Source organism: Nerophis ophidion, linkage group LG03 (assembly GCF_033978795.1).
Source record: "Nerophis ophidion isolate RoL-2023_Sa linkage group LG03, RoL_Noph_v1.0, whole genome shotgun sequence".
Lineage (NCBI taxonomy): Eukaryota > Metazoa > Chordata > Actinopteri > Syngnathiformes > Syngnathidae > Nerophis > Nerophis ophidion.
This window is the reverse complement of record NC_084613.1, coordinates 67777062-67802086: the sequence shown is the minus strand read 5'-3', so window position 1 is coordinate 67802086 and position 25025 is coordinate 67777062. Positions and strand designations below refer to the sequence as shown.

Below are 25025 nucleotides of genomic sequence, written 5' to 3'. Positions count from 1 at the left end.
AGGATATCCACACATTCTTGCCATTCCTGCCATGTTAGCATCGATTAGCATGCCGTGCCAATTGATGCACTCACCACGTAAGACAACTTGAATCCGTCCCTGATCGTGTTGTTACACCCTCCGACAACACACCGATGAGGCATGATGTCTCCAAGGTACGGAAAACAGTCGAAAAAACGGAAAATAACAGAGCAGATTTGACTTGTGTGTGTAATGTCTTTGACAAAATGGCGGATTGCTTCCCATTGTAACATCACGGGTGAAAAAATGAGAGTTGTAGAAATTGTTGGAAACTCAAGACAGCCATGACATTATGTTTTTTACAAGTGTATGTAAACTTTTGCCAATGACTGTACATGCGTGGTAAATGCCACAACAAGTGTGCATTTACTGCACCAAGTTGCGTTTTTGACATACATTATTCCAAACTCACATATGTGCTCAGAGTTTTGTTGTTTTAGGCCGACTCACCTGCCACCAGCACAATGGGTCGTTTGTCCGGGTGGAGCTCCATCTGTCGTGCTATCCAGGGTCCATCAAAGTGTGCATACCACCAGCCTTTCTTCTTATTCTGGGGGTCCTTGTACTGGTCCGCCGGGCGGATGAAAGGGATGCGGAAGTAACGTTGCTGCCGGTTCATGGCTACTTCTTGGTGCTGAGCCAACATGGCCGGGGCAGGGTTTTGCTGAGCTGTAGGGCAAGCATGCATTTAGTAGAAAATCAAACCGTTGGGAAAGTTGGACCAGGGCTCCGATGCAAGGACATACTCCCACGAGACAATTCATACATTGCTGGCGTTTGGCGTGATTGATACACTCTCTCTTGAGCCCCACTAGAGGTGTAACAAAAACTTCATATCACGGTTATTGTGACCAAAATTATCACGATAATGCTGCTTATCACAGTATCTTTAAATGTGCTTAATAAGTACTATAAATATTTTCACCAAGTTTGATTTAAAACGTTTAATAAAGTAAACAATATATTTCTTGGCAAAACAAACATTGGCTTTTCAATCAGATAATTTACATTCTTGAACTATGATGTATCATGATTAATCACAGGTTTTAATTTGCTTGCATAGCTATAATTTGCTTGAGAAAATACCCCAATATTTGGATACAAATACACTTTAGTAGTCAGACTGTCATACATGAACGTTTTTTAAATGTTTAACTGAACTGCAAGTCATTGATTTGTTCAAAACCTGGTAACAGTAAGTATAGTACAAATGAAAAGCAAATTTTAAAAGTCTTTGCAATAATATTGCAAACAAGGTACAGTTACTAATCGATAAAGTAGTAAACAATCTCATAAACAACTTAACATAGTGCACCATTTACTCTTCTTAAATTTAAGAGCTTAATCAATTCCGGGTTAAGGTGGCCACTTGTCCAGGGTGTAATTCGCCTTCCGCCCGATTTTAGCAGAGATAGGCAACAGCGCCCCCCTATGCCATAAACCCCTATGCATACGGAAGTCGATTGAGTCTCGCTACGTCGACAACCCTCGCTGTTTGCCAGCAGTGGCGTAAAGCAGATGCGGCAAATGTTTGTTTACTTTCAAGATGCTTTCACACATGATGTTCTGCTTTGCTTGTGCTCTTTTGATTTTTTTCGCCTGTCTTTATCAAGAAGAAGACTGTTTAGAAGACAAAGTTTTTGACGAAATGTGCCATTTCTACTCTTTTCTGGGTTTCCGATATGCCATCTTTCTCCTCGCATTTAATAGCTTAGGAAGGTCTGCGAGCTCACTTCGCTTCGAGGGACGTACTTCGCCCATCCCCACTACCTGACGGATAATTGGAATGCCTCTGATTGACATGAATGCGCAAAATCAAGGAGGGAGGCCAAAAACAAGTGTTGAGGGGTACTTGAATTGAGCCTAAATATGCCTTTCTTCTTCCTACTCCTTTTCGGACACATAAAATAAAAATAACAATTAAATATGTAAAAAGATTAAATGTATCATAATTAAACTGTATACATGTTCAAAATAAACTTCAACCAACCAACCAAACAATAAAGTGGATCGTCCCCCCCAAAAAAATCAAAGATACTGCACCGAGACAAACTGGACCCTAATCATAAGGCTCACTATCTCGAAAAAATAAGTCTAATTAATGGAATTAATCCACATGAGCCCATCTAATGGACAAGAGATTTGAGTAAGTTTCTGCCATTGTCGAACCCAAACGTGTTTATACCTCGTCAACGGAGTCAGTTTTTACACCGATGAAGAATTTCAGAAAATTAAATCTGTCAAGGCTCATTGTCCTCTGTTCAAATTGCGCTTAATCTGCGACTTTCATCTCTTATGTGTTTGAGATGGAGTGAGGGAGCCTGGCCTCATTTCATAAGCAGGTTTTCCCCAAAAAACATGGCCATTCTTACTTTTAAATTCTTTCATCACTGTGCTACTTCTTCGAAAATAATACTCATATTCTTTGTGCTTACTCTAGACTTAAAGTAAACAGACAACATGTTTTTTTCCAAAATACTGTACGTTGTTTGTGCCCTGCAGCTAGCTTGGCGAACGCTAACAGCCTACTAAATGCTACTTGTGTAACTAAATAAAACTGATTGATTCAAACTTACCAGTCTGAAAATGCAGTGAACACAACATGTACCAGGTAATAGCGTTAGGAGTCATGTTTGATCATCTCACAGCTGCTATATAGGCGATGTTACAGTTAATGATGCTGCACGTTCGTGCCATGTTTTTGAACTTAAAAAAAAAAAAGAACTAAACTTAAGCAGAGCGTCTTGTATTCAGCCATGTAAATAAACTATTCAGAGTCCAGCAAGACCCACAATGTAAAGAGTTTCCACATCACCCTTAAATGCCCTATGGAATATATTTAATTATTCCATTCAGATACCATTACCTGGCTGTTAGTGACTGTGATGTCACTAGCATGACCTTTGTTACAGTGTGGACTTGTTTTAGTTGTTCCCTTGTGTGATGTCTGTGCAGTGATCTTAATATGTGTTTTGTCTTCCGCGGACTACCACACCCGTCCCTGATTGACAACTGGGGCACACCTGTTCCAGGTTGCCAATCAAGCTCCTATATATGCCAGCCCTGACCATCAGAAGGGGCTGAATCATTGTACTTTGTACACGGTTGTTCTCTCTTCTCAGTTTGCTTTGCTTACCTTTGTTAATTGTGTAATATGATAATAACTATTTGTATTCTGTTCTCATTATAGTCACTGACAAGTAGACAACTTTGGCATGCTCCTTGTTTAACTATACCTTAAATAGAGTAATAAAGTGATTATTTTTTGACTCCGCATAATAAAAACCTACAAAGAAAGGTTGAACTGTTTTAAGTGGTCCTCTTAATATTAATATTGTTTCAATACATAATGCAATGCATATTTATATAGTTGTATCAATGTTTGTCATTGTCAGAATAGGTTGGAAATTCAGCGTTATATTAATGTTGATCATAGCAAGCACTTTCAATGTTCCTTTCAACGTCGGACATCAATGTTGACGTCAAAACTGATGTCTGACCAAATCTCAATGTTGATTCGATGACATTTTGCCACCCACGCACGGTACAATTTTGCCTTGTGTGAGTAAGGCATTAGTACAGTATGTGCAACAGTTTTGCTTTACAACAAAGATCCATTCCCTAATGCCATCCATCCATCCATTTTCTACCGCTTATTCCCTTTCCTTATATAATCAATTTTTGGGAGCTGTCAAATCTAAACATGCTTATCAGCAGTATGCTCTCAAGCATTTTAAACAATGTGTGTCTGCGCGTGTGTTTGCAGTGAGCTGTCAAATTAGCATGAATTGAACCGGACCAAGCATGACCGGCAGTTTCTTGTTAATTGGAATACATATTTTGAGCACATAGAAGGCGGCTGTGTGTTTTCAGGGCACTGTTTTTCGCTGACTGATTGAACTTTCCCAGACTTATATAAAGGCGGGTCATTAATCCCTGCCAATGAATGTGAGCGGCGGGGAAGACGCAGAAAACAAAACATTTATTACTTGCGTGGCATACAATTAAATTGGAATGAGAACGAATGGAAACATTTTTTTAACTGACCGTAGTCAGTGACAGACTTTGGAGCCCTCTGATCACTTCCGTCGTCGTTGCGTTTCTTGTTCTTGGACTTCCACGCGTGGTAGACCTTCAGACGGCGGTGGAACTCCTCTCGACAGGCCGCCAACAGATCTATGTCTGTCCAAACACAAGACACGCTATTGTTACTAATGTGACATTCACTCATCACAATATTCCCATAATAATCTTAATAGCTACATACAAAGAGGTTAAGTGTCCTCCAGACCCTCTGGAATTTAACTACAAACGCATTCTAGTACACAACCAAAATACATTACTCCCTATTAGGCATCGGCTGAATCATTTACTTCAGACAAATAGACGCCTCTCACACACAGGAGTGCTTAGCCCACTTGATGACCAAAACAGCAGCACCCTGAACCTTACCATCAATTGATTAACGTGGACCCCGACTTAAACAAGTTGAAAAACTTATTCGGGTGTTACCATTTAGTGGTCAATTGTACGGAATATGTACTGAACTGTGCAATCTACTAATCCAGAGATGAAGGTTTCATTAGATTCAGCTTTGCACCATATTAGCTTCATCCAAATGTAAGAAAGACACACCATTTTGTCCAATGTTACAAACACAGAATTTGAATCTAAGTTATCTGTGCAGAAAAAAAAACAACATTTTCATCGCGTTGCTATGGTTGTGCTAGTTGAATACAGTCAAAAAATGTCTTCATAAGCACCAGAAATTACAACCTGAGCCAATTGAGAAAATCCTGAATACTCTCCCTCCTGAATTTAAATTGCTTACAAATATGCTGTAATGAATCGTGGTTTGACATAACAGTTTAGGCGAGAAGTGGTGTCATCAATATTTAAATGGAACATCGTTGAAAGAAAACCTTGCTGACATAAAAATGCAAGTTGATATGTGGACTTTGAAGACAGTATTTCTCGTATAAACCATTGCATGACATGGATTTTCAACCAGATGTCCTTGGGATGTCAGAGTAAGCTTGACTTTGCAGCAGTGGCCATAAAGACGTAAGCCAGGCAGCCAGTGGAAAGTCATCTGATCTTCATGCAGACTGATTTGAAGTTGGCTCTGAACCAGTAGGAAGGGCAGAGGTCCGCCATCCTCCATAATGGAGATAACTTCCTCTCTGCGCCGTTTGAAAAAAAAAAAATGCCATGCTAATGAGTGGCAACAGCTGTGGGAGCGCCCTCAGATCAGTCCTTTAATTCGACGGGTACGAGTTCTTGCCAATCGCAGTGCTCCCTACAGCTGCAGGCTCAGCTTTTTGGCAAATCTGCTGGATGCTTTAAAATAACAGAGAGGAATCCACAAAAGTGCGAAGGAAACACACCCACAGAGCTGGGTTTCCTCACCACAGGAAGTGTTGATGACATCTCGCAGCTCAGCATACTTCCACTTGCTGAGGTCATACTTTTTCACGCCAGCAGCAGCTTTGGTTGCCTGCACCTGAGGGCCCCTGCGGGGAAAGAGCAGGTGCTGATGTGTGTCTGAGCGCGAGCCACAAACAGAAAAAGACAGCACGTGTGAAGAAAAGGTACACTTTGTGGAGGTTAAACAAGGTAATAGTGTGAGGCTGTTTAGCATGGTACATACTGGAACTCACCTATAACAAGCTAGAGTGGTATTCTGAAAAAGCGACATGAGCACCAGCACTTCAACAATTTGAGGAGAAGCGTTTGAAAACAATTTAGGATTTACACAGTCAGTATGTTCTGAGAAGCAAAAAAAATAAAATTAAAATATAATTTCGATGTGATGAGAGTTAATGCTGCTATGAAAGCAACAACCTAGTAAAAACAACAACAATGCACTTTGAAAGCCATCTTCCAGTAAATACTCTACCAGTTCAGCACAACATTGTAATGGTTTATTTCAAACACAGCATAAAAGTTGCACACAGTTATGACTGAAATGTGAAAGGAATAATTGGAGCTTATTTAGTCTTACCCCAAACGTCATTACGGAGATGAATTGTCAGCGATATTTGTAGTGAGGCTGTCGCGGACACACATACCTTTTTTTATAGCCACAAAAATAAAAAATAGTCTGTAAAATACAAGATTCTTTATTTATTGTCTGTGCTTTGACTTACTCCGCCCCAGCTTGGCGAAAGTCAGCTTGAGTTATCCGCCTATCTCCTGGCAATTGGAAGCTATGAGTGGCTGTCACGTCCACTAGTATGTGGTAACTTAGCAGTAGTATTAAAGTAGCTTATGTTTTTCAGAAGTGTCATTAAATAACGCTCCCAATTAGTGGTGGGGAAGCTCGTAACTCAAACTGTTCTTCGCAACCTATGGCGCCAATCAGCTGAGAAACAGCTGTTATTTGTAAAAACTTGTAAGCAGGAGCACTCGTCAGTACCGGAGGTGTAGAATAATTATGTTTTGTCTGAAAAACATAAGTTGTGTGTCTTAGTTGTTTACCATAAACAATGTGTATGCAGCTCTGTGACACTAGACACGAGGTACCAACAGGTAGCTTGATAGTTACCAGTAACTCCGGCGTAGATGTTTGACACGAACATAATGATACATTATTTTAACCAGTTCACCTTGCTTCGGTTGTTTAAAAGCAAAATCAATTCAGACGGTGTAAGGGAGGACATAGAATACGAGGCTCCGTAAGTGACAACCCATCAGTGTTCCTGTTTTGTTTGACAGGATTGAACAGGATTTAAATGTTACTTGTGCAATGTTAATAAAGAGCTTCTTCTTCATCATCCGTGATAGTATGGGGCTCGAAAGGCCAAGTGATTTCACAATACATTGTGAGGGCTGGGAAGCAATTGTTCCTGGACAAAGTTTTTGTTTATTGTGAGAAAGAGCAACAAACTGAAGTAAAATTGATTGTACGGAAAAAAAAATATTGGGATTGTACCGAAACAATTTCAACCGTCTTCCAAAGATCACTTTAAAAAATAGGTAAAATATGTTGGAATCGATCCATTTGAGCTGCCAAACATGTCCTATATCTGAATCGTCAACATAATTAGTTTTTATACAGGCCAAACATTTTGGAATGCTAAGTCATTAAAAGCTCACAGACAAACCAATTTTAGGTGTGTGAAAAACCTCAGAATTTTACATCAGAAAGAGAAGACTGTCGTCCTTTCAGAGGTAAGTCAACAAAACTTGTCACTGTACGGTGTCTCCAGAGATTGTTTTCAGACTATATATATTTGAAGTCTTTAATACACTGTGCGTTAATGTGGGAAATGTTTAAATTCTTCTCAGTTATTGATTTATGATGAGAGGTACTGCTTTTTCCCAAATAATGTACGTTGTTCGTAACCTGCAGATAGCTTAGCTTGGCTAATGCAAAAATCTTACTAAATGCTGCGTGTGGAACAGAATAAACCAGGCTTTAATTCTAACCTAACACTGTAAAAATGCAAACACACCACCATGTACCAGGTGATGGCGTTAAAAGTGGTGTTTGATCGTATCACGGTTGCTATTCAGGCTATTTATCGTCTTTCTATTAGCTCACTAACCCTACTTCCATGGCTTTCCTTCCAAGCTGGAAATGAGACAAGTCACACACAATCATTTTTTTTCCCCTGAATCGATCATGACAACCATTGTGACAGTAAATGATGTTGCACATTCACGATGTGTTTTGAACTTGTTAAAGAAAAAAACAACTTCAGGACAGAGTCATGCATTTAGCCAATTAAATAAGCAGGAAGTACAATGCATTGTTTCCACTACACACTTTTGAGCCCTATGACATTCTCCAATGGGAGACTTCTTGTGCCACAGTTTGAAAACCCTCGGTCCAGTGTCAACAGTGCCTCTGTCTCTTTAAGGACCCCTTCCTAACCTGTCTCTCTTTGTTGATTGGCCATTTTTCAGAAGTCTACAGAGGGCTACCCTCCCCGCGCCTCTAGTCGGAAAGGATATAAAGACATCTTGCAAAGTGTGAGCTAATGCTTGATGTGTTTGCTCACAGACACATTTTACGCATGCTTATTTCATTTTTCCGCTGGCATTGGTCAAACAACAATCGATAGGAGGAAATTCACATGAACGGCACGTTGCAACTGCTTCCATGTGTGCTTACTGCGTGTGGGATCACACAATACATTTGCTGGCATTAAGCTCAGCCGTTATATTTATGAATCACGCAGGCGGCCCAGACTTTCAGACATTTAACAGCAGGTCTGGGCTACCAACTCCAGCTTCCCTGCAGTGTGGAGGCTGCTAATTCAATAATACCAAGGAATTAAGTCCTCTATTTACAGCTGCTAATGTCTCAGAGAGGAGAATGCTCGATCTAATTATCCAGATTACCACTTGTAATTGATGCTGACTGAAAAGTTGAAACAAAATGTGAATCGTGGTCAACCCTCATCAGTCTGGCTGGGGGGAAAGCGTGATGAGGAGGATTGTGCAGGCAGGAAACAAGCAGTGGAAGTGAAGCGATGGGCTGTTGCTAATAGGAAATGGTTGGTTGGATCAACAAGGGGACAGAAGGAGGCCGAGGTTTTTTTTTTTTCCTGCCACAATATACGACTGCTAGTGACGCCAGCGTGAAGGTCTACGTGTACTGAATGCTATGACTCCAGCTCTGTGTGCCGCATATGCAAAAAAACATTCACTTTGGAGCACAGTTCCTGATCCTTCTTTAGAATTAAACTAGGACAGTGGTAAAATGAAGGGTTCTCAGGTATTTAATTTCTATCATGTGGCTATTGACATATTATATTCAAGAGACGACTGAGGGCAGCAGGGAAACACACTGACACTGCACTGTGGCGTATAATGCTGCAGCGTCCAGAGATAAGACATCACGTACTACCTACTCAGTGGCCTAGTGGTTAGAGTGTCCGCCCTGAGATCGGTAGGTTGGGAGTTCAAACCCCGGCCGAGTCGTACCAAAGACTATAAAAAAATAAGACCCATTCCCTTCCTGCTTGGCACTCTTCATAAAGGGTTGGAATTGGGGGTTAAATTACCATAAATGATTCCCGGTCACGGCACCGCTGCTGCCCACTGCTCCCCTCACTTCCCAGGGGGTGATCAAGGGGATGGGTCAAATGCAGAGGACAAATTTCACCACACCTCGTGTGTGTGTGAAAATCATTCGTACTTTAACTTTAACTTAGTAAGATGTGTGTCCTCAGACGGTACAATGACAAATCTGCTTGACCAATAAGCAGGGGAATATGTCACACATATGGAATAAGATGGTTTTGTTTGGAACACCAGTTGACCAGGTACCAAAAATAGTTTTGGGGCAGGGACATTAAAAAGGCATCACAAAGGAGCCAAAGGAAAAGGGGAATGTTGTCAAAGAAAGTTTTTTGTACCCTTTTTAGATGCATCAATCAGCACCATTGTGAATACTATGAGTTCAAGCAGACTTAAGCTGTAAATCAAAGGATGAAACTGCAATACATACTGATTATGTATTCAAAAGGATATGATTAAAATTATTCAATGGATGGGCAGAGCAAACACAGACCCATTCAGGGATGCTTAGAAAAAATATACACATTTTGTTGCGTCTGATATGACACTTTCATGCACTTGAGCGAGGGCTTTGTATTGCGGGTAGACTGATAGCTACTCAAAGCAGCTAAGAGATATGGAACTATAATGGGGGTTATGGCACAAAGTGAAGGGAATGAGCGAGTGCTTTTTGTTGGGATTACACTGCATGGATTTGCTAATGTCTTACATGGCTCTGGCTGAGGATGCAGAGATAGGGAGATCCAAAAAAGCCTCATCACTATGAAAGGACAGAGCAATGGAGAGAAGAAGTTGGTACGGTAGAGTAGGTTTACCTTCATTCTCATACACCTAGAGGTTGATGCATACATTTCCGTTATTTTTAAACATTCAATACCTGCGCAGACTTGCATCCACCTGGCCGTCTTCAGTGATCAGCTCGGCCTCACTCTGAGCGATCCTCATGGCCAGCTCCCTATCACGTCTCTCCTGCTCTAGAATGGCTGTCCGTTGGATCTGCTCCTCACGCTCCAGAGCCAATTGGATTTCCAACTCCGCCTGAAGGACACGAAATGATACATAAACACGCCACATGTAACTAATTAAAAAAGAGTGGGCTTCCTTTTTCCACAATCTATAAAGAAATTAAAACTCTGCTGTTTGCACAAGCCTGATTAAAGCTATTCAGCTATGATGCAGGACTATTAGGAAAGCCTTAAAGGTCATGTGCAAGACCGAACCACAGGTGACACCTAACAACACAGTACAACAATAGTTTACAAAACAATGAACCCCCGAATATTAACTTAAAAGTACGGTTAACTTTTGGATTGTTTTTTTTTTTTAAAAGAATGGTCTGTTGGATAAAAGTAAGGCAATTTGTTTAGAAAGCAGCGATAATTAGGACAACTAATTTGAGCACTCAGCTGTTGTGACGGGCTGCCGATGAGGAAGCTAAGGATGCTAATGCTAGCAGACCGACCAACTAGCAAGACAAGGACACGGATTTGAAAGACTTCCAGCCCCAATTTAGCCACAACTCTGCAAGGTAATCACACCTACTACTACACTGTTCATTACGTATGTATACCAAGTACCGGTACATTTGAGTACTGCTTTGTAATTGGATCGTGAAGATTGGTATGGGGGTGCATTAGTGCCCAAGGCATGGGTAACTTACACATCTGTAAAGGCACCATTAATGCTGAAAGGTACATACAGGTTTTGGAACAACATATGCTGCCATCTAAGCGCCGTCTTTTTCATGGACGCCCCTGCTGATTTCAGCAAGACAATGCCAAGCCACATGCAGCACGTGTTACAACAGCGTGGTTTCGTAAAAAAAGAGTGCGGGTACTTTCCTGGCCCGCGTGCAGTCCAGACCTGTCTCCCATTGAAAATGTGTGGCGCAATACGAAGCGTAAAATACGACAGCAGAGACCCCGGACTGTTGAACGACCGAAGCTCTACATAAAACAAGAATGGGAAAGAATTCCACTTTCAAAGCTTCAACAATTAGTTTCCTCAGTTCCCAAACGTTTATTGAGTGTTGTTAAAAGAAAAAGTGATGTAACACAGTGGTGAACATGCCCTTTCCCAACTACTTTTGTACGTGTTGGAACCATGAAATTCCAAGTTAATTATTATTTGCAAAAAAAAAAGTTTATGAGTTTGAACATCAAATGTCTTTGTAGTGCATTGAATTGAATATGAGTTGAAAAAGATTTGCAAATCATTGTAAAGGGAATAAGCGGTAGAAAATGGATGGATGGATGGATATATATATATATACACACACGCACACGCACGCACGCACGCACGCACGCACGCACGCACGCACGCACGCACGCACGCACGCACGCACGCACGCACGCACGCACGCACGCACGCACGCACGCACGCACGCACGCACGCACGCACGCACGCACGCACGCACGCACGCACGCACGCACGCACGCACGCACGCACGCACGCACACACGCACACACACACACACACACACACACACACACACACACACACACACACACACACACACACACACACACACACACACACACACACACACACACACACACACACACAGAATATTAAAACCATCAAACTACAGTCTCATTTTTCTAGCTATTGATGAAGTCCACACAGGGTGATTTTCTTGGAAAGAGCGTTAAATATGAATCACGTCTCAGCCAAGACTGCATTATTCATGCTGTAGGACGGTCAGATCAGGAGGTGTATGGCACCTGACCAAAGTGAAACATGAGGTGATCAGAGTGTTGAGCTGCTCCACAGTCATAGAGTACAAGAAAGATTTTATGGTCCCACCAAAGCTTAGTATGGCCCTCAAAAGAGCTATTCCCAGGGTTTTGTAATTCTAAAGCGCACCTAAATCACAAAGGCCTCTCTCGGAACTTCCTTAATGACACCACAACACAAAGATTTAAAGACTGAAAAGGGTAAGATATCAGGCGAATCCTTGACACAGCAGAAAACAAATAAGTAGTAAACTCCTTGCACGCCCTTGGAAAGTCTGTAGGTTGCAAACTTTGGTGAACAACTTTCCTGAAGGGAAAATGTCCAAAGTCATGATTTGGTTATTGGCCACTATCATTTAGACAGGTAGCCATAACTCCAGGAAAGATAATGTTAGAATAATACACCGTTTAAAAAAAATAGAGGGACTTGCTTTGCACACTTCTCATCATTTTGGCTAGTTTTGCATTTTTTGCCCATAGAACTTCTATGGTCAGGTTGTGATCGAAACGTTACTCCAGTAGCACAGTGTCAATAGTAGGGAAGGGTACAAAATTGGGTACATTTTCGACACCAACCGATTCTCTCTGGTCCTACAGGACCAAGAGGCACGTACAAACCCAAAACCAGTAAAGTTGGCATGTTGTGTAAATCGTAAATAAAAACAGAATACAATGATTTGTAAATGCTTTTCAATCTATATTCAATTGAATACACCGCAAAGACAAGATACTTAACGTTCAAATGGGAAAACTGCAAATATTAGTTCATTAGGAATTTGAAGCCTGCAAAATGTTTCAACAAAGCTGGCACAATTGGCAAACAAGACTGAGAAAGTTGAGGAATACTCATCAAACACTTATTTGGAACATCCCACAGGTCAACAGGCTAATTGGGAACAGGTGGTACCATGATTGGGTATAAAAACAGCTTCCATGAAATGCTCAGTCATACACAATCAAGGATGGGGCGAGGGTCACCACTTTGTGAACAAATGCGTGAGGAAATTGTCCAACATTTTAAGAACAACATTTCTCAATGAGCTATTGCAAGGAATTTAGGGATTTCACTATCTAAGGTCTGTAATATCATCAAAAGTTTTAGAGAAGCTGTAGAAATCAGTGCACGTAACATTGAATGCCCTTAACCTTGGATCTCTCAGGCAGTACTACATCCAAAAAGTGACATACGTTCGTAAAGGATATCACCACATGGGCTCAGGAACATTTAGAAAATCACTGTCAGTAACTACAGTTCGTGGCCACATCTGTAAGTGCAAGTTAAAACTCTACTATACAAAGCCCAAAAACAATTTTTCAACAACACCCAGAAACGCTGCCGGCTTCGCTAGGCCTGAGCACATCTAAGATGGACTGATGCAAAGTGGAAAAGTGTTCTGTGGTCTGACAAGTCCACATTTCAAACTGATTTTGGAAACTGTGGATGTCGTGTCCTCTGGACCAAAGAGGAAAAGAACCATGCAGATTGTTAGGCGCAAAGTTCAAAAGTCAGCGTCTGTGATGGTATGGAGGGTGTATCAGTGCCCAAGGCATGGGTAACTTACACATCTGTGAAGGCACCATTAATGCTGAAAGGTACAAACAGGTTTTAGAGCAACATACTGTATGTTGCCATCCAAGCGATGTTATCCTAGATGCCCCTGCTTATTTCAGCAAAACAATGCCAAGCATTGCAGCCCTTTGAGACACTATTGATTTAGGACTATATAAATAATCATTGATTGATGATTGATTGAAGCCATGTGTTACAACAGCGTGGCTTCATAGTAAAACAGTGCGGGGACTTGACTGCCTGCCTGTAGTCCAGACCTGTCTCCCATTGAAAATGTGTGGCGCATTATGAAGCCTAAAATACCACAACGGAGACCCTGGACTGTTGAACAACTTAAGCTGTGCATCAAGCAAGAATGGGAAATAATTCCACCCAAAAGGCTTCAAAAATTGGTCAGCTCAGTTCCCAAACATTTACTTAGTGTTGTTAAGAGGAAAAGCCATGTAACACAGTTGTAAAAATGTCCCTGTGCCAACTTTTTTGCAATGTGTTGCTGCCATTAAATTCTAAGTTAATGATTATTTGCAAAAAAAAAAGGTTTCTCAGTTCGTACAATAAATATATTCTCTTTGCAGTAAGGATTTGCAAATCATTGTATACTGTTTTTATTTACGAATTACACAACATGCCAACTTCACTTTTGGGTTTTGTCAAATCCAACTGTGCCATTTTACGATACCTAAGTTGTGCGTGACGTTACGCCGATTCAGCTGACTTTTTGCACGGAAACACTTGCCGATCCCTCCAGCAGCACTGAGAGGGGACTCAGCAAACTACCTCTAGGTAATGTTGCAATTTCAATGCCAACAAAGAAACTGACTCAAAAAAAAGCGCCAATGCAAATGAAGTAAGGCTACACTTTCCAAGATGTACATGGCAATCAAACAGCTGGTGCGTAGTAAGTATAATACTTATAGTATAAACAATTTTTAGGGCGCAACAAAAGACAAGACAACAAAGACTGAACTGACAAGCAAACAGACAATAAATTCGTAAAGATGTCTTGGACTTGCAACTGAAAATGAGACCTAGATACGAAAAAGCTAAGTACTATCCTTCTACAGTAATTATGTGCTTCAAATTGTTTTACAGCTTTCTTTATTCCTTCTCACACATGTTTAGTAGTCTTACAGAGCAACCACTCTCTGTTTTACCACCCCTCTCTCAGCCAGCTAGCTGCTAAGTTGACGAAGGTAAGCTATTTGCGGCTCAAAGCAACTACTCTTCGAAGGCGTCGGCTACGCTTCATCTATTGCTCCGAAGACAGCAAGAACTCGACTCGGTGAAAGAAACAACCTAGTTAACTGCTAAGCTAATAAAGCTAAGCTCATCTCGGTTGAAAGCAACTATGCTTCGAAGGCAACTGCTCCCTCACGGTGCCGCCACTTCTCTGAAGACAGCAAGAACTCGACTCGGTGAAAGAAACAACGTGAGTATGGCTCCCTCCTCTTCGTGCGCCGTTTTCATGGATAGGTCCGCCAGTTAGAGAAGAGTAACTTTCGTAAATTTAGACGCTGCAGACACATTTGCTAACATTAGCTAGAGCGAGCTGACTCGCCCAGCTTGTAGCAGCCCGAAGGGGCCTACTGGTTGAGACGCATAATAGATTTAGGCCTTTAGCTAATCCTATACCCCGGTCTACCAGGCACCACGCCTTGGTTATAGGGGACTCCATCACCCGGATCACTAGCTACGTGAACATTGTTGTACACGTCGGCTCCAATGACACTCGGATGAGACAGTCAGAGATTACAAAGAGCAATTTAACTAGGACTTGTAATCTCGCTAGAAAGATGTGCCGGCATCAAGTACTTGTCTCTGGCCCCCCGCCTGCAAGAGACAATGATGAGCGGTATAGCAGATTAGTCTCGCTTAACAAGTGGCTGGCTATATTTTGTAGAGAACAGGGACTAATGTTTATAGATAATTGGCCCTCTTTCTGGGGCAAATTGGGCTTGCTGAGGAGGGACGGCCTTCACCCTAAAGGGAAGGCGCCATCACTCTCTCCAGAAATATAGATTACTATTTCAGTTACATTTCACTAACTACACTAGAGCAAGCTCGGACACAGGCAATTACAGTGTCTGTTAGTCCGGATGAGAAGTCAGTACAGCTTGAACTAACCAGTGCCAGGCTGGAGATTCCTTGCACACGTAGCATTTATTGTTTAATAATACATACCGCTATCTCAAATAGTGTTTTTAAGTAGTGACTGTGCCAGAGGTGAACATGCATTCTACTGCGGTGGCAAATTATGACACGCTCAATTTATTGCAGCACCAGGCAAATAATCATCTCAAGATCCCCATTATATCAATTCCTAGATGTGATCAAAATTATTTAAGGCGCACCACACAATAAAAAACATAACGTTTATAATCTCAGTAATACGGATAGCATTAACGGAAATTCCTCAAAACAGCCCACTATTACATTACACAGAGCGACTCGGTAAAGAATCTCCGTATTATATTCGACCCAATCCTCTCATTTGAATCACATTTTAAGTGTTACTAAAACAGCCTTTTTTCATCTCCCTAATATTTCCAAAATGTGTCCCATTTTGTCCACCACCAACGCTGAGATCATTATTCATGGGTTCGTTACATCTCGTCTCGATTACTGTAATGTATTATTTTCGGGTCTCTCTATGTCTCGCATTAAAAGATTACAGTTGGTACAAAATGCGGCTGCTAGACTTTTGACAAAAACAAGAAAGTTTGATCATGTTACGCCTATACTGGCCCACCTGCACTGGCTTCCTGTGCACTTAAGATGCAACTTTAAGGTTTTACGACTTACGTATAAAATACTAAAAGGTCTACCTCCATCTTATCTTGCTGACTGTAATGTACCATATGTCCCGGCAAGAAATCTGCATTCAAAGAACTCTGGCTTATTAGTGATTCCCAGAGCCCAAAAAAAAGTCTGCAGGTTTTAGAGCGTTTTTTATCCGTCTCCAGTACTCTGGAATGCCATACCGGTAACCATTAGAGATGCTATTTCTATAGAAGCATTTAAGTCCCATCTTAAAACTCATTTGTATACTCTATAGTATAAATACATCGACCCCTTTTTAGACCAGTTGATCTGCTGTCTCTCTTTTCTGCTCTCCCCCCCTCTCCTGTATGGAGATGTTATCAGGGGACCACGAATCATCCTCTACAAATGCTAGCTGCTCAAAGTCGGAACCCAAGTTGGACCACTCCTTTTTGCATCAGTTGGTGATGTCTTTTTTGGCGCTACTGACTTGTCTCCATTCAAGATGATCCTCTGCTGGTCTCTCAATGGACTGGACTTGCACATGAAGTCAGGATTTAGGGTGACCACTCCATATGAATCAGTCAGTGATATCTCTGCGCCCCAACGTGTCAACATGCAAGACGATCCCCTGCTGGCCCCCCTATAGACTGGAATCTCACAATATTAACTGTATCCACTTGGCATTTTTTGCACCGGTCACCCAGTGGGGGATCCCCACTTCTGCGGTCCCTTCCAAGGTTCCTTGTTGTTCCATTGAGTTGAGTTTTTTCTTGCCCTGATGTGGGATCCGACCTGACGATGTCGTTGTGGCTTGTGCAGCCCTTTGAGACATTTGTGATTAAGGGCTATATAAGTAAACTTTGATTGATTGACTTTGAATAAAACTGAATATAACAACTGGCCAGCAGTTATCATAATCAGCTAATTTTTAAATGTTGCAATACAAATGTAGATATAATCGAAAACTATATTATTACGACACACACAAGCGTACCGAAAATTGGTTTACCGTTTCCTAGGTACCGGGAATTTGTACCTAATCGGTTCAGATATAAACGGTACCCATCCCTACACATGAGTGTGGATGATATTAGTAGGAGACAAAGCAGTAAACTGGGAGAGGCCGAGGCAATAATGGGAGGGCAACAACCAAGCAGATTCATCAGTTTTTTTGTGCGCGGAACAGAAGGAGCATTACGTCACAAATTTACCTCCATATTTTATATATCCAAATCTGGGATGTGTGATTTAAATATTTCCTTTATTTTTTTCAACAGTGCATATGAAAACCAATTAGGTCTTAAAGACCCCACATTCATTTTTGAATGGAAACGGCAAGCTTGACGTGACCTTTACATTTCATTGTGCGGTTTCCCTTTTTAAGCAAAACTATAATGAGTACACTGCGATGAGGTGGCGACTTGTCCAGGGTGTACCCCACCTTCCGCCCGATTGTAGCTGAGATAGGCGCCAGCGCCCCCCCGCGACCCCAAAAGGGAATAAGCGGTAGAAAATGGATGGGATGGATGGATAATGAGTACACTGTTTGTCGTTAACCTGCTAATGGGATTGTATAATGTATATTATCAATCCTATTTATTGTGTTAATTGTTAAATGTACATATGTTTACTGCAGTGCAAACACTGTCAAGCTTTTTCGGTGGAAAACAGCTTGCATTTGTTGTGCCTCGAATAACTATGAGAAACTATGAGAGCAGTGGGATGCTGCATGGAGCGCTATAAAGTGAGCAAAAAGTCCCTGGTACACCTTTAACGTTAGAGGAAGATTATCCATTGTATTGCTTTGCATATTATGTAAATACAAGTGAAATATCAACACAACAATACAATGTTAGGAAAACATCTTGCAATAAGAACTTTTGGGTAAGTAAATATTTAAGGTCGGGGAATGTTATAGATATTTTCATGGGTTGTAAAGTTGTCTTGCAGGCATAACAAAGTCAAACACCAGAGGGACAAATCAAACCATTTGACAGCTGCCCAAACCTGCAAAACTTTTTCCTCTTCTTCTCTCTGTTTTCTATCCTCTTCTTCCTGCTTCCGTTTTGTCTCCATCTCTGTTTTCCTACAAGATATTTCAGACAAAACAAATTAAAAATTAATCAACATCGTTACTCTTTCTTGTCATTGCCACTTACAGCCTTCGGTCCTCCTCCTCTTGTTTGCGCCGTTGCTCATCCTTTTCCCTCCTCTTCCTCTCTTTGTCCATCTCCTCCTCGATGTGCTTCAGCCTCTCGGTTTCTTCTTCTTGCTGTTTCTTCTCCTGCATGGAGGAGAGCAGCTGCTCGGAGCGCTTCATCAACACTTGGTACTCAATGTCAATCTCCTTCCAGGTCATCGCTGAGCCCTTTTGGAGGAGAGAAGAGTACAAGGCCGCATAAAACGTAGATGAATTTAAAGCCTGAAAGTTGACATTTGCAGCATATAGCACCAGTAAATACACTTTCAGATTTAACAGGAAAGTTGTATAATCGTTTTTTTTTTTTAATCAATTGTTGGATTGTATTTCTAACGTTAGCTCTAAACCATAAAACTATTAGTGGAAAACAATTAATTAAGATCTGATCTTTATTCACTTAATCCAATAAATCTCATTTTTAATCTAACCTAAAAAAGGGTATTTCTAATAAAATGTCATTACATTATTGTAAAAGTAGCTCTAGAGGACCTGTATAAGAGACACTGTGGCATGAGAGCAGACAGCATCCTCAGGGACTCATCCCACCCAGGTCAACACTGGCTTGAACTCTTGTCATCAGGGAGGCGCTATAAGACCATCAAAGCAAGGACAAATAGACTGAAAAACGGATTCTATCCTAGAGTTGTTATTTCCCTAAACTCTGGACTTACCTGAACATTCACCAGTTTATTAACTAGCTTAACTCTGAGAGATCTGCTGTGCAATATGTTTTTAAAATTTGTATTATGTTTAAAAAAAATAAATAATTGTTTGTTGTCATAAGAGTATTTTATGGAGGTTGTTTTAAAAGCACTGAGCTGGATTTCTGTTCCATTTTGTTGGTTCCATGCAATGACAACTAAGGTATTCTGATTCTGACATATTACAAAAAAGTAGCTTTATAAAGTAATTTCTGTTTTTTTCCATTACGTTCATATAAAGTGTTGATGTTAATACATAAAAAAAAAGCAGTAATAACACTAATCACACATTTAATTAATGTTGAACTTTACCTCTGTTTCAGATAATATAAAATAAAACAAAAAGATCCATCAATCATAGTGCAGGAGAACAGATTTAACACATACATGTATTCAACAGGGTGTTTGGCATCCCTGTGGGGTCTGCAGAAGTACTGCAGGGAGGCCGTTTTTAACGTTGATTTAGATTTTTTCTAAAATATATATCTTTGTATACCCGCACAATTTAAATTAGTTTATAAATGGTAGTTGAATCGCCACCCTATTCACTGTGCATTTTAGAGCAAAAACAAAAATAAATAATTATTACAGTATTACACTAAATGCCTGTGAGCAATTAGTGGCGCTGGTTTTGAGACAGCAATCAGTGCACTAACTGCCAGCTTGCTTTAGCGACACTATACTGCATTATCTGAATGTCTTAGTATTGCACAATTACAAGGTACCTTTAGGATGAGTTAAATTTAAAACCCATTTTTTACAGGTTGCGGGTCCCTGCTCAGTCTCCCAATCAGTGTGGGGTCCTTCGACCTGGAAAACGTTTAAGACCCCTGGTTTATATGATTGTCTTTACTGATTGTCAATCAAAGATGTGTCATACAAACACATCAATGTGCATAATTATCTTATTTTTTCAAACCTTATTTAACGACAGAACATGAACTTATTTACTTACAAGTGATGCTTTACTTTCGTCCAGGAGCAGACACGCACGGTCAATTAAAACATTCAATGCAAGTGTGCTCTGTTTTTAAAGATAATGTACAGATGATTGTGCATGTAATAACTATATTGACACACAGATGTGGTATAACAGAATAAAGTCAGTTTAATTGATCAACTTAAACCTAGATGTGACCTCATTTGTCCATTGTTCTTGTAATAGATACAAAAAAACCCAACAATAATATTCTCTATGCTAAAAAAAAGACAATATATACAAACAATAAAAAAAAATTCTGACACGTCTTTAAGTTTATTATGATTGTTTTACACAATTTGTTAGATCTAATTCATCATATGCTCAATATTTAAAGCTGCTAACATTAGGCTTGAGACAAAGTGAGACCTTGTTTTCGCCGCAACTTTATAATACCGTTTGTGTCGCATGGCGGAACTGTTGTTGGTCTCAGTCAACCGCAAGAAGAAGGCGAGACAACTCGCAGCGACAGTAACGTTAAAGATTAAAAAATAACACGCTAACTATGAGGGAAATAATTAATCGCAGTTAACGCCGTAATTTGATAACCTGACTCTCGCCAGATCCTTGTAGTTTGCTGAGATCCACACAAGGATCTGGCCTCGGGGGCAATGCAAAGTCCTTCAAGACAGCAAAAAAATAATGAACCAATCGGGATCGTAGAGCGCGATTTCATAGGTGTGACCTAGCGCCGAAGCGACTGTTTGATTCAAACAACAATGGCGGCACACAGCGAGGAGTCGTGTGCTGACATTGATTCTGCTATTGAAACTGTTTTGTCGAATCTATCTAATATTAATTCAGTAATTTAGGAGCGGGGGCAGCAGTAGGTGTCGGGGGTTGGGGACACAATTTTGTTGGCGTCGGCACCCTGTCCCGTTTATCGGTTCCTCTTCAGTTTTTGCCATCTTTTAAAAGTGGACAGAGTGTCTTCGAATTTCCCTATCAAGTAAAAGCACTGTAAGCATATTCGACACTGTCTCTCCCGAACGTTCAATAATTTCAAACCAAGTTTTGTTAGACGTTCATCTATGCTTTTTTCATTGCCGACTTTGTGAAATATATTTTTGCTGTTCCCAACGAAGCCTTTTATTCACATTTATTCTTTGCACAAACGACATTGATCGTCTACTGACATTGCTGTGTTGTTTCAGTAAAAGTTCTCTCACTTTTCGCTCTGTCGTTATGCAATATGTTGCCTGTTCTGTTTTGGATTTTGCAGCGTTGCTCTCATCAGCGTCCCGTGTTGATTTCGATGTGAGTGGTTGAAGTAGCACGTCATTCAAGATAACGGACAAGTGGTTTATACAATCACATACAATGATTTTTTTTCCCAAGGCCCCACCTTCTGAAATACATCTCCTACTGAAAAGTCCCATATCCTTGAGTGGAAATAAGAAAACTGCAAGGATTTGACGTGAGTCAGGTTAGTAATTTAATAACTCTAAAAAATGTGTGCCAATGTCTGAAAAACTGAACACAAAAACAAACCCAATCATAATAGTCCTCCTACTGGGGCGATATTAAGAAAATTAAAAGGAGAATGAATGTATTCATTTTTCTTCAAAAAAAGTTTGCTCCAACTTTAAATGAAAGAATGACCTTTGGGTGGCACAGATAACAACACAAGATAATGACTAATTGACGGCTGGATATGTCAGACAATTAGCATGGGGAGGAGAGGTCACTGTATTGTGCAGATTAATTCGAGGGAGTCACTAACAGCGACACAAAGACGGTAGGTGACAAGGTCTTGTCCCTAATGTACAGAGGGCCCTGAATGACAGGCATTGGCATCCCATGAATTATTCACTCAAGGGACGCAGTGCAAGGAGCAATTTTCCCAGCTTTCAAAGCACCATAAGTGTCGATGTGGGCCTGCTAATAGTCTAACGGTGGCATAAAGAGGGGGAGATGAGAGGCTGATTGGGATGAAAGGGGGGAAGAAAGGGTCAAAAATCCTCGCTGCGTCACCGTCAGTCAGGACACCTCAAGGAAACAGACGCTTGGTAATCATAGCTGCAAATGGCAACATATTCAAGAAAAGCAGCTTGTTTGGGCAATGCTGATTTGTTGGTGATTTGCAATACCTGGCGGGTTCATTAAAGGTGTGCTTATTGCACGAGGCGAGCTGGGATTTCACTAATCAGGTTGGATCATTTAGCAGAACAGCCGCAGTAATTTAAACTATTGACGGGAGGATTTCTTGCTCATGAGCTGATTGGAAATATTGATTCAGAGAAAAAACATTGGAATTTGGCACCGCTTATGTGTGTGCAAGAAATGCAAACATGGGGAAAGGCATACATTTGAACACTTGTATGCTCCTGGAATGGTAGTCATACCAAAGACTATAAAATGGGACCCATTACTTCCCTGCTTTAAACTCAGCATCAAGGTTTTGAATTGGGGGTTAAATCACCAAAAATTATTCCCGGGCACGGCCCCCGCTGCTGCTCACTGCTCCCCTCACCTACCAGGGGGGTGATCAAGGGTGATGGGTCAAATGCAGATAATAATTCCGCCACACCGAGCGTGTGTGTGACAATCATGGGTACTTTAACCTTGTTCATAATGCTAAGCCTGAATCACGAGTGGAACATCTGGATGACTGATGACATAAGCAGCTTTACAGTCACTATTAAAAGGTCAGTCTTTACAACTGGCCAACAATCCTCGTATGTTGTGAAAGGAGGAGACATAAACATAGTTGATGGCTTACCTTTATTTTAGCTAACAGAGCATCTATGCTTGCTGCCAGCTCTTGAACCTGCTTGGCCATCTCCTGTTTGCCCTCTTTCAGCCCGTTGACCACTTCGTTGAAGCGCTCCATGTGCTTCTTCAGGTTGGTCACCTTCACCATACCATCAATGCTATATAGACAGGAAAAAAAACTAATTCAATATACTTCTGTGACGTAATCCAAAACAGAGGGATGTGCAATCATACAACACAAAGGACATTCCGGAGCGAGTTATATATTGTAACACCTACATTAAAGTAAACTATTGAAAGGGTTATGCAATTCAGAATGTGACAGAAATTTATTATAAAAGGGGATTTTGTCTATTATTCACAATTCCAATGCAAGACAAGAACAAACGTCTTTCTCATTTCTTCTAAAACATAAAAAACTGCTAGTAAGAAGCGGCTAACAATGAAGGTAATGGTCTATTCTGCCTCTAAATCACTCTAAAAAACAACTATATTTTGTATACATGCTGTAAATATGTATATAATGCAGTAACAGACAAATTATTTATAACATGTAATATTTACAGTATTTTGGTCACTGCAATCATCCTTTATGATGGGCCGAGGGGGATTTGGGTCCCTTCCCCAAACCTCAACAACCTCTCCCCCCAAAAAACACATTTTGAAAAAAAAAAAATGATTTCACTCAACAGCGAAGAAAAAATGCAAAACGATCACCCATTTTACAAATAATTTTGTTCATGGATAGGTTGTATTCCGTGATGTGACTTTTGAACGGACGTAAAATAAGTAGTGGGCCACCAAACCAATATGGATACTCATGTGCAGCAAACAGTGTGTGAACTACCTGAGTACGCAAGGGGCTTAGATCTAACAGCTAAAAGGAGATACTAGCAAAAAATCTAACTACTGTATGCAATGGAAGAGACCTCTATACATTATCAAAAGATTTGTCCAGTGATACCAAGGATTATCCGTCGGTCGTATTCCTAAAATTCTACACGAAAAAACAGGTGAACATTTAGAAAAGCATGGATGTCTTCAATTTCTTTGTGAGTGGCTGGGTGAATGAAGTAGGTATGACGACTCTCCCGGATAAATCATGGATCGTTTTTGATCGGATAAGGTTGCATTTCATAATTTACCTTTGAGTCTACAATTATTCAGTACAAACCGATAACCGAGTTTAACTTTATAGATAAACAACACATCAGTTGGCAAGCTTCTGGATCGATCTATATGTACTATGGATCGGTCGATGTCCGGTTGGAAAGTCATGAAATAGGTTTGTTGAAAATCTGATACAAAGTATGGCTGCTCTAATCATGCGTGACTTCGGTGATGACATAATACGAGAGAACCGCGCAATGTAAACCAATCAGAAGCAACGTAAGGACGGGTCTTTGCATCCTTATTTTTCACACACACCTAAGCGCAGTGGTTTGAACTTAGTGACTTTCGTACTAAAACTACAATCTTTCCAACTCCTCTTAATGGACTTTCTTTCTCAAAAGCAACTAGCGACAAATCTTGAATTTTTTTTCAGATGTTTGGAGACATGAAAGCGGTACCCTGTCTAGTGAATGTCTGCTCTTAGAAAGCTAGTACTGAAAACACATTTTGTTGTACTTTTAATTGCCATAATGTGAAATCTCGTCAGAGCAAAGAGGAGACACACATATTCCGTGCAAAGTTGCCGCTATTTCTGCCTTGGTTGAGATGTAAGTGTTTCATTACTGTCACGCTTCAAATAAAAACAAACCCATCGTTCATGTCAATGAGCCAGTCAATTTGTTTGTTTGTAAATACAGTGTATCAACCTTGCAGTCTTTTGATCAAATTTGATACTGTACAATTAACGATGTAGAACAAAGAAAAATACAACTAAACTATGACTCAAAAAAAGAAAATACATTTGCAGTTCCAATCATAATTTGCATTTTTTTTAATTTACACATATTTTCTTTAAGTTTATGTCTTGAAGTTGATAGTTCTAGATTTTGCTAATATTATAGGAACCACCTGTTTTGTATGTGTCTATTTAAAAATTAAACAACATTGTTTTGACATGATACATTTATTTCTATTTTTACCATGCAATGTTTACATCTGCATCAAATCGCATCGAATCGTAATGTTTTAGAAAAGTTATGTTAGTGAATTTTATCGTAACTTATGTATTGAGATTCATATCGGTCAAGGTAGAGATGCACACCCCTAATACATACAAAATACATGTATTCACATATATTTACATCCATCCATCCATTTTCTAAAGCTTATTCCCTTTGGGGTCGCGGGGGGCGCTGGT

The 25025-nt window shown here is 40.5% G+C and overlaps 1 protein-coding gene across 3 annotated transcripts in view; it reads right to left on the bottom strand.

Annotated features, from left to right (window-relative positions):
* LOC133549955 (unconventional myosin-VI-like) overlaps nt 1-25025 on the bottom strand; it is a 96949-nt gene that overhangs the window by 8143 nt on the left and 63781 nt on the right. Inside the window, exons 25-32 of one of the 3 annotated variants that reach the window (XM_061895892.1) lie at nt 22722-22872; nt 18279-18487; nt 18127-18205; nt 9929-10089; nt 9761-9811; nt 5431-5534; nt 4069-4203; nt 472-690 (exon numbers count right to left, since the gene is read on the bottom strand). In XM_061895892.1, coding sequence (XP_061751876.1) covers nt 472-690; nt 4069-4203; nt 5431-5534; nt 9761-9811; nt 9929-10089; nt 18127-18205; nt 18279-18487; nt 22722-22872 — 1109 coding nt within the window. Of the gene's footprint in view, nt 1-470; nt 691-4068; nt 4204-5408; nt 5535-9760; nt 9812-9928; nt 10090-18126; nt 18206-18278; nt 18488-22721; nt 22873-25025 lie in introns of those variants that run through there. The other 2 variants (XM_061895895.1, XM_061895894.1) reach the window with 2 other exon arrangements.